This window comes from Trichechus manatus, unplaced genomic scaffold (genome assembly GCF_000243295.1).
Source record: "Trichechus manatus latirostris isolate Lorelei unplaced genomic scaffold, TriManLat1.0 scaffold00005, whole genome shotgun sequence".
In the NCBI taxonomy this organism is placed as follows: Eukaryota; Metazoa; Chordata; class Mammalia; order Sirenia; family Trichechidae; genus Trichechus; species Trichechus manatus.
In genome coordinates, this window is record NW_004443941.1 from 33,982,706 (window position 1) to 33,997,395 (window position 14,690).

The window sequence follows — 14,690 nt, forward strand, 5'->3', positions numbered from 1 at the left end:
AAAATAAAAATAAAAATAATTAATTAATTAATTAATTAATTAATTTTTAAAAAGAAGTATAGTTATAGTAGCTTTTAAAAAAATCTTTGTCTACTAATGCCATCATCTAGGTCATCTTGGAGTCAGGCACTGACTGTCTTTTCTCTTGTGAATATTTCATACTTTCTTTGTTCTTCACTTGCTGATCAATTTTGGATGGTATCCTACAAGTTATGAATCTTATATTTTTAAGACTGTGGACATAGTTACATTGCTGCAATGTATTGGGCTTTTTTACTTTAACTCACAATTCAGTTGGACTAAAACTGTACACTCAGTCTATTAGCAACTAACTGCTCAAATCTCAGTTGAATTATTTTATCATTCACTGAGCTGTTTGGAGTATGCCCCCACACGTGTATGGCTCAAGAGCAAGATAAAGTTTATACACAGAATTTGAGAACCCTCATCTGTGAATCTCTCCTTTATGAGATGCTCCCCTCACATACCAGCAGAATTGTGTCCCCCAAAAAATGTGTCAACTCGGCTAGGCCATGATTCCCAGTATTGTGTCCACCATTTTGTCATCTGATGTGATTTTCCTATGTGTTGAAAATCTTGTTTCTCTGATGTTAAAAGGCAGGATTAGAGACAGTTATGTTAATGAAGCAGGACTCAGTCTACAAGATTAGGTAGTATCTTGAGTCAATCTCTTTCGAGATATAAAAAAGAGAAGTGAGCAGAGAGACAGAGGGACCTCATACCACCAAGAAAGAAGTGCCGGGAGAACAGCACATCCTTTGGACTCGGGGTCCCTACACTGAGAAGCTCCTAGACCAGGGGAAGATTGATGACAAGGACTTTCTCCCAGAACAGAGAGAGAAAGCCTTCCCCTAGAGCCAGTGCCCTGAATTTGGACTTCTAGCCTCCTAGACTGTGAGAGAATAAGTTTCTCTTTGCTAACACCATCCACTTGCGGTATTTCTGTTACAGCAGTACTAGATAACTAAGAGACATGGTAAACCCAAACTTTGTCTCCTAATTCTTGTGCCAGAAAAACTGGAATTGCCATCAGAGTTTTAGCTGCCCTGCATGTAACACACTGAGATCTAGCCACAGGGTAGAAACAATGAAAACAATAAAATTACTCAATGTCATTCCCTTCTTCTAAGCAAAAAAATCATCTCCAGAATTCCAGAATCCTCCTGACTCTGGTCATTCTCCCATGTTGTCAGGCAGTTTTTTTGTTGTTGTTGCTGTTGTTTATGTTTTTGTTTTATTTTGTGTACTTTGTATTTGACCATAGTTTACAATTTTTTTCGGAGCTTACTTGGCCATAACAGAAGCAGAAGTCTACCAAATAAATTTTAGCTTGTCAATTTCTACCAAAAAAAAGAGCCTACTGGGATTATGATTGCTACTGTATTGAATTTGGAGATCAATTTTGAGAGAAGTGTCAATTCAACAATATGGAGCTTTCTAATCCATGAACATGGTAACTCCATTTATTTAGGTCTTCTTTAATTTCTCTTAGCATTGTTTGTAGATTTCAGTGTATAGGTCTTACACTTTGGTTAAATTATCACTAAATATTTAATTTTTTAATGTTATTATAAATTATTTAAAATTTTCTTTCCCAATTATCCGTTACTACTACATAAAAAAAGGAGCCTTGGTGGTATAGTGATTAAGTGCTTGGCTGCTAACTGAAAGGTTGATGGTTCGAACCCACCAGCTGCTCTGCAGGAGAAAGATGTGGCAGTCTGCTTCCATAAAGATTACAGCCTTGGAAACCCTATGGGGCAGTTCTACTCTGTCCTACAGGGTCGCTATGAGTCAGAATCAACTCCACGGCAATGGGTTTGGGTTTTTTTGGTTAGTACGTAAAAATACAACTTTCTTTTTCATATTGCCCTTGCATTTTGAGACCTTGCTTATTGGTGCTAGTGGCGTTTTTGTACATCCTTTAGGGATTTCTATGCATACAATCATATTATCTAATAGTTTTACTTTTTCCTTTCCAATCTGCATACGTTTTATATTTTCTTCTTATATCATTATACTATGTTAGATTTCCAGCACAATGGAGAACAGAAGTAAAGAAAGGAGACATTCTTGCCTTGGTCCCCACTTTAGGGGGAAAAGATTGTTTGTCATCAATGATTTTTAGCTGTAGATCTTTCACAGCTTTCCTTTATCAGGATGAGGGCGTTCTCTTTTATTTCTGGTTTACCAAGAGTTTTCATAATGAAAGAACATTGGATTTTGACAAAAGCTTTTTCTGCTTCTATTGAGATGGTCCTTTGGTTTTTCTCCTTTACAAATAAGGTAAATTGTGTTGTTTTGTAAATATTAAACCAACTTTTCATTCCTATGATAAGCTCTATTTAATGATGTCTAATTATCCTTTTTATACATTGTTGTTTCAAAGATTTTGTCGAGTTTTGTAGTTGTTTACACAGGGAGGGCAAGTCCAGTACCAGTTACTTCAACATGGCTGAAGTGAAACTCACAAATAAGCACTAACCTTAAGCCATGGTCAACTTTGGAGATACAAGTTCAGCAGTTACCAGTGTAGATGGCAAAAAAGATACCTTGGTAAGATCACACAAGTCCTATCACCCATTCTTTCTATGTCACTCCTGAAATAAGATACATACAAGTAACTCAATTCAACTTCATTTAACAAATATTTTATGCCCCTGCTATATAATAGCTAAACCAATACCAGAGAGAAAATAAAAATTCTGGGCTATCCTGCTTAATACAGGACATATTGTCATCATGTAATACTAACAAACTATCCGAACTACCACTATTAATTCTCTAAGTTATATGGGCTATCTTAAAAAAATAAAATTAGGAGGACTTCCGGCAACATGGTGCTCTAGGCAGAAGCACCATGCCGTCCCTCCACAGCAAAGATCCAAAAAACTAAGCCAAACAGAGAAAACAGCAATCTTGAAACCCTAAAACATCAAATGAAGAGATAAAGAACTCAGCCAAGCACCAGATGGGGTGAGAAACCGACAGAGAACAGAGAGCGAGGAAAGATTCATGCAGAGGTCCCCTATCAGCTAATGCAGCGCGGATGCGCCATCTTGGACTCCTATTGCAGACCAGCGAACAAGGGGTACGAGATAGCAGCTTCATGGAGCTTCCAGCAGGAGACAGAATAACCAGTAAACAGCGATATACGCTTTCCCACCCTCCACCCTTCTTCACCTCCTCTTGGCCTCCTCTGCTTCCGGCAGCCATAGTCTCTTGACCAGGAAGCACCAGCTGCTTGGATTCCACCCACCCACACTGGCTGACACCCTGAGTGCCATTTGTTGGCTGCCAGTGTTGCTTTTTACCACTTCTTTTGATTTCTTCCTTACCTCTCACCACCTCCCCCTCCTTTCACTCAAATACCTGGCTCCAGGCACCATATTTGCTTCTTCCTAAGGGGCTGCAGAGCTCCATTCGAGTGTGGAACTGCCATGCTGGTGGGATCCTGGGGCTTTTGTTTGCTTGTTTTGAATTGTTTTCTTTTTCTTTTCACGAGTTGGGAGCCCCTTCTGGCTGCGCAGTGCTATGCAGCTTCGGACCTACCCCCTCAGCTTGCGCAGATGAGCAGAGGGATCCCTGAGGATATTTCTTTTCTCGTGGTTCTTTTTTTTCCTGTTTTTTGGGAGGCTTTTCTTGTTCTTTTTTTTCCTATTTGTTTTGTTTTCTTTTCCCTCTTTTTTCCTTTTTCTCTTTCTTCATTACTCAGTTTCTTGTCTCTCTATACCTTCCTTCTCTTCCTGTCCCCTGAATACCTGGCACTGAATACCTCTACGCATTCTAGCCAGGCTGTACTTCAACACCTGGGAACAACTTTCCCAGACCTCGTAGCTGCACCGGTGGGATCCCTGGGAGCTTTGCTGTTCTTTTTTCTTTCAAATTTTTATTTATTCATTCTTTTCCCTCTTCTTCTTCCCCTTCTTGTCTTTTTCCATTTCATAGTCTCTCATCTCTTCACCCCAATGGCAAGCTGTCCTAGCACTCTTTTTTGTTTGTTTGTATGTTTTTGGCTCCTGTTCCTCTCTCCTCTCTCTCATACGCATCTTAGCTCCATACATAACAATCTCCCCGCTTCATCCTGCCTACCTGCACTGTGTGCTTAACATCACACTACCAAGCAGCACAGGCACGGCCTACCGGAATCTGCCCTGCACTGATTACGACCACCCTGGTGGCCGTAGTAAGTACCACAAACAACCCATCCTAGCAACTCTTCTTCAGCTAGACCTGCCCTGCTATACCATATCTGAGCAACTGACCCTGCCAATTGGAGAAGAAGGCGAAAAGTATCCTGCCCACAGACAAGCAAACAACAAAGAACACACAGCCTGCCTGCTCAGACATAGCCAAATTTAAAAAATAAATAAATAAAATTAAGAAATGAGTATTATCCCCAAAAAATGTAGGTGATCATTTTCTAACTATCTTATGGGCACAGATAAGTACTTATTAAATAGCTTTAAAGTGAACAAAAAAACAAAACTAAATCAGTTGCCGTCAAGTCAATTTCGACTCATGGCAACCCAAAGTGTTAAACAGTAGAACTGCTCCATTGGGTCTTCTTGACTGTAATCATTACGGAAGCAGTTTACCAGGTCTTTCTTCTGCTGAGCCGTTGGGTGTTCATACCTCCAACTTTTAGGTTAGCAGCCAATTACAAACCACTTGTGCCACCCAAGGACCTAAAGTTAATAGCACAAAGAAAAAAATATATACAATATGATGTACAACTCTCAAAGGTCTTTTTTCACTTACAGACACTTTGGAGCTTCAAGCAGACCCTGAGAAGGCAAGCTGCCAGTATCAATTCACACTTAAGCAAAACTTTTGCCAATAAAAACTGAAACACCTATATAAATTAACTAAACTGTTCCCATTTTCAACAATGAAAGGAAATTAAAAACATTAGTGAATGTCACTAATTTGGCTCATGTGAAAAGAAACAACTTAGATAACATAGCTAATTTTAAATTATAAAGCCAATTTAACCTAAATGGCCCCCTAAAACAATATGGGTTATTTTTACTATGAATCACTCAGTGTTCCTGAAACATATAGATATAATGGAACAGCATGACATAATGACAACCTTAAAAAAGTAAAGTATTCCTATTAGGACAAGCTTGTGACATTGCTGAATTGAAACATTTTCCAATATATCTCACTTGTATTTCAACATGCTGCACCAACATGAAAACATTAGCAAAAAAAATGCTTCCAAAAAAGAGAGATATTTCACCATCACTTTAGTAAAACTCAGGACAGCTAACTAAAACTGAACAAAATTCAGGATCATTCATTTATTCAATACATATTTACTGAATGCCCACTAATTGTAGTTCCTATCCCTCCAAGTGCTTAGAATCTGGAAGGATTATTAAGATTTCTACACATATACTTGCTCTTTTATCTGCAGAAGAAGACACCTTATAGCCTCAATAGTTCACCACCCCATTCTATGCCAGTTCCAGGCCAACATGCTGTTGCCAGAGTTGGGAAGTTAATGCCCTGCAAGAAAGGGCATGCTGTTTTTTTCCTCACTGCTTCCTTCTCTCCCACATCTACAGTCAATTCCAAACAGGTCGTATCCTGCTTGGAAAATAGGAATCCTCTCCTACAAACCAGTGACCAGATGGCCCAATTCATCACTGAAAGTCTGGGTGCACTGGCCTCCACCTACTCTGAAGTACTTTCATACACATTCCGCAGTTTGATCCTCAAAACAAGTCTTCGGTGCTGGGGGTGGGGCAGATCACTAGCTCTTCAATTTTACAAAAGAGGAAGATGAGACAAGTGGTTATCCTTCCCACCGTCTAGCACTACCTAAATTCTGGAACTAAGGGGAGCAATGCAGCACCAAGATGCAGGGCAGAAGTAAGTCCTATTCCACACTTTGATATATTTCATTCATTCTTTTTCTCTAAATACATTTATTTAACAACACTATGAATGAAGCATTGAAGCACTGTAGCAGGCCTTATTCAGGACCCAGAACAGAACAGAATCCAGTCCCTAAAACTGGGAGTTTACAGTCCTCTGGGGAAGATAAGATATATACATAAATAATTATAATATTAGCCAAAACATGAGCCATGCCAAGTGCAGACAACTCTTATAGAACAATTCAGAAGTGGACTAGTACCGAAAGGTGGATGCTTCTTGCCTCAAATATGTACTCAATCAGAGTGACACAGGATATAAAGTTTCTTTCACCAATGAAAACCAGAGATCAGTTCTAATTCATCTTATTACCAGCTTCAGTCTCATGCATAAAGAGATAAGAGGAAAGACTGATAAGTGAAAGGAAGGTAAGAGTTGACAAGGCTGATACGGGTTTTTCTGGTGTATTCTGTGTGCTTTATTTGGGATTAAAAAGGGGAGGGAGGAGAGAAATGCATGGAGCTCCTAAAAAACTTCCTCACTCACAGGTTTCTTAGTGATACTTCTTACCAGTTAAAGATTTACTTGGGATTAGCAAACTCATCTCTTTAGAAGAGTTGGGCCTGGCAATGTCAATCACTGTAATCAAACTACTATCCTCCAAAAAGAGATCAGTTCTCAGGCCAGTTCTGATTTGGAAGAGAGCTAGAGTAAAAGAGCAGAAAAATTATATATCACAAAGCCCTTGGGGGAAGGCATGAAACTTGAATTTATGACCTTCATTGCAAGCTAGGAGTGATGGGTTAATTATCGTCAGAAGTTACCAGAGTTAACTGCTTCAGAAGTACCTCACAGTATAGAGGAACAAGAAGAGGTTAACGAAAGAAAAAAGGGCAGAGAGGAAAGAAAAATATCCCATGCACAAGAAATTCTAAAAAAATTAAATGTTTGAATGCAAATAGAGTATTTTAATATCTTTTCAGGGTAATCGTAGGTAATACACATGCCACAATAACTGTTTATGAGACTAACCCCAAGAAGACGTTAACCCCATCCTCCGCATAATTCCTCCCAGCAGGACTATTTCCTATCATATCTTGCATCGCAGTTTCCCTCAGTCATCACAAGAAATCCAAATCTTCGAGGTCATCCTTCATCATCTAGTCATTCCAGACACTCCGGATTCTTCTCCTGTGCCCTCACTTCATTCAGATCTGTGTTCAAATGTCACCTTCCACTGAGATCTTCGCCAACCACCTTGTCTAAAACAGCTGTACCCATCCATTCTTGTTCCCTTATCCTGCTTTGTATTTCTCCTTAGCACTTCTATGAAAAAGCTACTTCTGTCTTCTGTATATTTCCCCCGCACGGATGCAAACTGGTGTTGTTTACTGCTGTATTCTCAATGAAAGGCACAATGCTTGATAAACGATAATTACTGAATAGATACTAGCTGAATGAATGTGAAGGTATATAATATACTTTATAAAATAACTTGTAATATTCTTTTGGTATGATTGATGGCTTTTATATGGACCTTCTCCCCATAGTCTTGTAACTATAACCAAATGATTGGGTGGAACTATGCAAATATGGTGCTGTGGCCCACCACGGGGATTAGATAGCTTGCTAATAACGCATATAAGGTACCTGGCACCCTTGTGGAGGTGGAACCATGCAAATAAGGTGTATGGAACCCTAACAAGGGAATTGGTCAGTTTTGCCATTGCGCTAGGCTTAAAATGAGCCATCCCAGAGGTGGAAACGGGGTACTTCACCTCCACCAAGAAAGAAGGCCTAGGAATGGAGCGCATCCTCTGTACCTAGGATCCCTGAGCTGAAAATATCCTAGATCCAGGAGACAGACAGAGAGAGCTGTAAGAGCCGTAACACCAGAGATGACGAGAGATAGCAAGAAGTAGCAGCAGAGAAACAACAGTAGCAGAGGCAAAAGAACCAGGAGACTGGCAGGAGACGTCACAGTGGGCTTCCCAGCCCACAAAGCAAGAAAGCTGAGTGCCTTTGGGCAGGTCTGCTAGCAGAGTGGGGTGACTCCGGGCACTTGGCAGAGCTAAGCTCTCCAAACCACGACTCACGGAGCGAGAGAGCTGAGTGTCTTTTGGCAGGAAGTTCCCGGCAGGATGGGGTGCCTCTGGGCATTTATTGGTAAAGCTAAAGAGCTTTATAATACATGAGCAGGGCAGAGGCTGGGCCAGCCCAAGAGGCCCAAGGGGCCAAGAAGGGGCCAAGAAGCTGAGGGCCAGAAAGAGGTCTGACCACAGGCACAGCTGAGAAGAGGTTTTCCTGATTGAAGAACTGTATCCTGAACCATTTCTGATCCTGAATTGTAACCTGTTACTTCTCTAATAAACCCCATAATCCTGAGTATTGTCTGTGACTTCTGTGTGGCCGCTGCAATGAATTAGTGAACCCACCAGAGAAGTAGAGAGTGTTGTAGGAGGGACGGCTAGTGTCAGAATTGGTAAAAAGGCCAGAGAGAGGAAGTATGTCTGACCTCCACCTTATAGGAATCGGCCTTGGGTTGTTGATCTTGATTCTCCTCCCTCCGTGTGGCATTAGAGGAGGTCAGACACCGCCCCCACGCCATTCTTAAACTTGTTTGAAATACTTTTTTACAAATTTCTAACACATTTACTTGTCAAATTCCTAATGGCATATGTAATGAATAAATACAGACATTTCCACCGTTACCTAAAACATACATAATACAATGATAAACACCAAAGATCCCTAAGAATACTGAAGTGGAAAATAAAACAGGTGCCCAGAGGGCTCAAGAGGCTAATATGTAGCCAGTTACATGAGGGTATACAGAACACAGTAATTTTCAAAATTTATATTACAATACAAAGGAACTAGCTTTTCTTTCCATCAGAAAAAAGTACTTTCTTTTGCCTTAACCTTTGAAATAACAAAGGAAGAAAACATCAAAATTCTAACTTGATTCTTAACCATGATAACAAACATGCCTTTGAAAAGTGATATATCTTAAAACAATTTGTGTTCATTAAAGAAAGTGTATATCTTCTTTTTACTCATAAAGCTAAAGATAACAGCTGACCCCTGTGACTTATCCTCTGTGATTTTCCCTTCTTGAAAACCCTCCTTTGATCTTATATCCTCAGCTATTACTCTATTTCTTCTTTTCACTATCTTTCTTCTCCAATACGCTCTTTATCAAATTTATTTTCTTACCCCCATTTTCTCCTTAATTCTCTGTAATTTGCTAACTATCCAGACATTCCACTGAAATTGTCCTACAACTAAGCAATGTACTCCCAATTGTCAAATCCAACAGCTTTTTCTTTGTCCACATTTCTCTTGACAGCTCTATATCACTGAATGATGACAAGCACCTCCATGCTCCTGACACCCCCCCTTCCTCAGCCTCTACTCTATAACGCATGCAATCCAGCTTCTGCTCCTAGTTTTCTGATGTCCATTTCCCTATCACATTCTTGTAGGCATCACCCTGAGTTTTGAGCATATGAGGTTGCATACTATAGTGGCTATCAACTGAAGATTCAAACTCTGACTTTGTCACTTTTTATTTATTCATTCAACAAACACTTACAGAGCACCTAGATACTGGCTGGACTAGGCCCCAGGATAAAACAATGAACAAGAAATATTTGGTGACTGCCCTCAAGTTGAAGCAAGTGCAAAGAAAAATGATTATGTTTAAATCAGCAGCAAGATGTGTACAGCTTGGAATCTAAAATGACGAGGTTTTTTTTCCCTTAACTGACTTAGGTGGCAATGTTTCAACATGAGCAATCCGAGGCAAGAACATAACAGAGGCAAAATAACTTACAAGGGAAAAAAATGGAATTGAAAGAAGAAAGACATTACTCACTGATGTAAACGCCAGCAGCTCCACTTCAGTTAACTTATGAACTGGATTGTTCTTTTGTAAATTTGTGCTTTAAAAAAAAAAAAAAGTAAATTAATTCAAAATCCGTGTTTTAACTAATGAAATCTAAGTTTTAAAAATCAGAGATCTGTTATATTTGCAAGTACATATTTTAATATTATTACATTATTACATTACATACAAATATAGATGAGTCTGCCAAAGATAAGTATAAAAATTAATGCTGACAAAGAAAATATGGTTGGTATACTAAATAGCAACATAATTTAAATTGCTAGTGAAAAAAAAGAAACCAATCTTTACCATTCCACACAAAGAAAGTGAAAAGAATTAGTATGGCACCAACTCCTATTTACTAAACACATGCCATAAAATCAAAACATTACTATGCCTACTAAAACCCAAAACCCACTGCCATCAAGACGATTCCAACTCATTGCGACCCTACAGAACAGAGAAAAACTGCAACATAGAGTTTCTAAGGAACTGCTGGTGGATTTGAACTGCCGACATTTTGGTTAGCAGCCCAAACACTTAACCACTGCACCACAAGGATTATACCTATTAGACAGGAAAATATTAAGATGTCAAAGAGATAGAAGAACAGGAATTAGAACCTGCTGATCCAAGAATAATTTGGCAGAATCATTTTGGAAAATAGTTTGGCATGAACGTGAACATTCACGTATCCTTGACTCAGCAATTCCACTCCTAGTTATAGTGGCTGGAGAATTCTTGAATGTGTGCACCAGGGAAAAGATACAGAAATATTGTGCATAACAGCAAAAATCTGGAAACAATCCAAATGTCCAAAAGGAGATTTAATAAGTTGCGATATATTCATCAAAAGGAATGCTGTATTGCAAAGTAAATTTCAGCTACATGTAACAACATGAATCAATCACAGCAACAAAATATTGATGCAAACAAAAACAAATTACAGAAAACTGCATAGAGTAAGATGCCACTTTTATAAAGCTCAAAAATAAGCAAAATGAAGCAGTTTATTTAGAGGTATATAAAAATAAAGCAGTAATAAGCTTTTATAAAGCTCAAAACAAGCAAAATGAAGTAATTTATTTGTAGGTATATAAAATATAATTAACTAGGTATATATAGATTTCAACATATTTTTTATGGACAAGAAAATGATAAACACAAAATTCAGGGTAGTGGCTACTTTCCGAGGAGAGGCTGGAGGATGAGATAAGGAAGAAGCATACAGATTATATCAATGGTATTTCTAATCTTCTAGTTCTTAAAATTGGGTAGCAGGTTCGCTAGTGTTTGCTATATTATTACATTTTATAATATATATATGTATACACCTACTCCTCACTTATCAACTATCTAGTTATCCAACATTTCACATTTATAACAATAGTAAAAAATCTACTACCCAACTATTTTGCACATTAACAATGTACATCTGGCAGTAATGAACGCTAAGGTGCAAGGAGAGAGTAATGCCAGCTGTAATGGTTATGTGTCACCTTGGCTGGGACATGATTCTCAGTGGTTTGGCAGTTACATAATGATGTGATTTGACAGTTATGTAATATAGTCAGCCTCCATTTTGAGATCTGATGTGGTCATCCTCCATTTTCGTATAACATCTATTTTCACATAAATACCTGGTCTTTGGAACCTAACCATGTTGATAAGTTAAGAGTGGATGTAAACATAAATACATAAAAAATGTAAATTATTTTGTTTATAGATTTTGTTGCTGCTGTTGTTAGGTGCCAGCAAGTCGGTTCCAACTCATAGAGACCCTACGTACAACAGAATGGAACACTGCCCAGTCCTCCACCATCCTCATAATCACTGCTATGCTTGAGCCCATCGTTGCAACCACTACGTCACTCCATCTTGTTAAGAGTCTTCCTCTCTTCCACTGACCCAAGCACGAAGTCCTTCTCCAGGGACTGGTCCCTCCTGATAACACATCCAAAGTATATGAGATGATGTCTCACCATTCTCGCTTCTAAGAGCATTCTGACTGTACTTCTTCCAAGACAGTCCTGTTCATTCTTCTGGCAGTCCATGGAATATTCAATATTCTTCGCCAACACCGTAATTCAAAGACATCAGTTCTTCTTCAGTCTTCCTTATTCATTGCCCAGTTTTTGCATGCATATGAGGCCAGTAAATATATCACATGGCTTGGGTCAGGCACACCTTACTCCTCAAGGTGACATCTTTGCTTTTTAATACCTTAAAGAGGTCTTCTGCAGCAGATTTGCCCAATATAATATCTCATTTGATTTCGTAACTGCTGATGCTATGGGCAATGATTGTGGATACAAGTAAAACGAAATCCTCAACAAATTCAATCTTTTCTCCTTTTATCATGATGTTGCTTATTGGTCCAGTTATGAGGATTTTTGTTTTCTTTATGTTGAGGTGTAATCCACACTGAAGGCTGTAGTCTTTGATCTTCATCAGTAAGTGTTTCTAGTCCTCTTCGCTTTCAGCAACCAAGGTTGTATAATCTGCACACTGCAGGTTGTTAATGAGTCTTCCTCCAATCCTGATGCTGTGTTCTTCTTCATATAGTCCAGCTTCTCAGATTATCTGCTCAGCATACAGACTGAGTAAGTATGATGAGAGGCTACAACTCTGACACACACCTTTCCTGATTTTAAACCACACGGTATCACCTTGTTCTATCTGAACGAATGCCTCTTGGTCTATGTACAGGTTCCTCATGAACACAATTAAGTGCTCTGGAATTCCCATTCTTCGCAATTTTATCCGTAATTTATTATGATCCACACAGTTGAATGCCTTTACATAGTCAATAAAACACAGGTAAATATCTTTCTGGTAGTCTCTGCTTTCAGCCAGGATCCATCTGACATCAGCAATGTTATCCTTCATTCCACATCGTCTTCTGAATCTGGCTGAATTTCTGGCAGTTCCTCGTCCATGTACTAATGCAACCATTTTTAATTATCTTCAGCAAAATTTTATTTGTATGTGATATTAATGATAACGTTCAATCATTCTGCTGAAAGATGGTGGCGCCCCACTCAAAGATGGCAGCTGACCATGCCACTCTGAAGGTGAATCACTCTCCTACAGTCCTGCCAATAACGCAGTCTAATGCATCAGGCTCCTTAGAGGGCTCACTACACCTTTTCCGAGTCTCCAACTCCAAGGCTTCAACACGTAATTTTTCCCACTCCGGGTACCGGGCCAAATCTGCCAAATAGTAAAACTTTGGGTTTGTTCCTATTTTGCTTCATTAGCCATGACCGAACCACTTCGAAGCCCTGGTCTTACAACACAAGGAAAACAAACATCAGCATTAATTATTCAAGGTTCTGAATATTCACTGTCCCTGAGCCAACAGTGGCACAGGTTTTACTCTGTCAAAACATCTTTCCAAAAGGGAAAGAAAGAAGAGAAGGGCAGAGAAGAGGAGAAGAATGAAAGGGTGGATAAAGGAGAGGAGGGAGGAAAAACAAAGTACTGGAAAGTAGTACTCAGAAGATCCCAGCTCAATAATATTTCTACCATTCTTTCACTTCCTTTCTTCTCTTCTTGAACAATTCAGTCCAAAAGCAGAACTGCATAAAGTAGGCAACCGTGTGTAAATAGAAATAAATATAGACAAATATGTGTGTATATGTATAGACATTTCTTAGCTCTGTTGGCTGAAAGGGTTTAGAAGCAATGGCTCCCAATAGCAACGAGCACACTCAGTGCCTAAATCTTAGGTTTTAAATATGTTCCTCTACTAAAATCAGTCAAGACTCCTGGGAGGAAATGGCTGATTCTAGTGCTGGGGCAGCCCACAACATCTAAAAGAATAATGGAACATGTCAAAAAGACACAGAAAATATCTTGAAGGGGCTTCCACAAAACTAATCTTGGACAATTTGAGCATCAAAATAAATAACGATAAGAACAGATTATATTCCACTGAATAAAACAGGAATTCATTAGTCCTTACTAATATAAATAAGTAAATGAATAAATTCAAAATTTGATGGGGAATGGGTTATTTACATAGTCTACAAGTACCTTCCTACAAAATACTAATTACATAGGGGAATAAAAACTTTATCGTGGAAAAATCTAGCAAATACCACTTTAATCAAGTGATCAAAGTAAACATCACCAGTAGTGCACAAATCAAAACTGCACTTCACCTGCTAGGACACAATGAGAACCATAAAGCTTTACCTCTCTTGATATCCCTGCTAAAGATGTATAACCAAATCATAAAGATGCTTAACCAAATCTAATCCTAAGGAAACATCAGACAAACTCAAATTGAGGGACAGTCTTCAAAATAACTGGCTTGTAAGTGTCAAGATCATGAAAGTCAAGCAAAAATGAGGAACTATTCCAGATTGGCAGAGACTAATGAGATGTGCTAATTAAACCTAACACAAATGTTCTGACCAAGATCCTTTTTCTATAAAGAAGACTATTGGGACAACTCGGGAAACTTGAATGGGGTCTGAGATTTAAATGATAGTAAAGCATGAATGCTAATTTTCTGATCTTGATAGCTATATTGTGGCTATGTATGAAGATACCCTGATTTGCTGGAAATGAATACTAAATTATTCAGGGGTTACAGGGTACCATGTTAGAAACTTATTCACTAAAGTTCTTTGCACCATCCTTGCAACTTTTTCTAGTTTAAAATTGTTTCAAACTAGAAAACAAAAAGAAAAACTATTTCCAATACACATAAGGTTTAATAGTATTAAAAAGTAATTTTGTCCTTTGAAATATATATATCCTCAAAAGTCAAAATAGTCATTCTCATTTACCTTTAATATTTTATAAGAGAAAGATGAATACACCAACTCATAGAAGATTTCTACTCTCTGATCCTTTAATTACTGCCCAACTATTCCGCCTCACT

At 38.6% G+C, this 14,690-nt stretch overlaps 1 protein-coding gene across 8 annotated transcripts in view; it reads right to left on the reverse strand.

Moving 5' to 3' along the window:
* The window catches only part of TTC27 (tetratricopeptide repeat domain 27), a 301,971-nt gene that overhangs the window by 211,806 nt on the left and 75,475 nt on the right, over positions 1–14,690 (reverse strand). For all 8 annotated transcript variants that reach the window (XR_002824887.1, XM_004369571.1, XM_023736184.1 and 5 more), the window contains one exon: positions 9,785–9,851. Coding sequence is in view for 7 of the 8 variants with exons in the window: in XM_004369571.1 (XP_004369628.1) it covers positions 9,785–9,851 (67 nt within the window). In the remaining variant the exon portion in view is untranslated. The remainder of the gene's footprint in view (positions 1–9,784; positions 9,852–14,690) is intronic.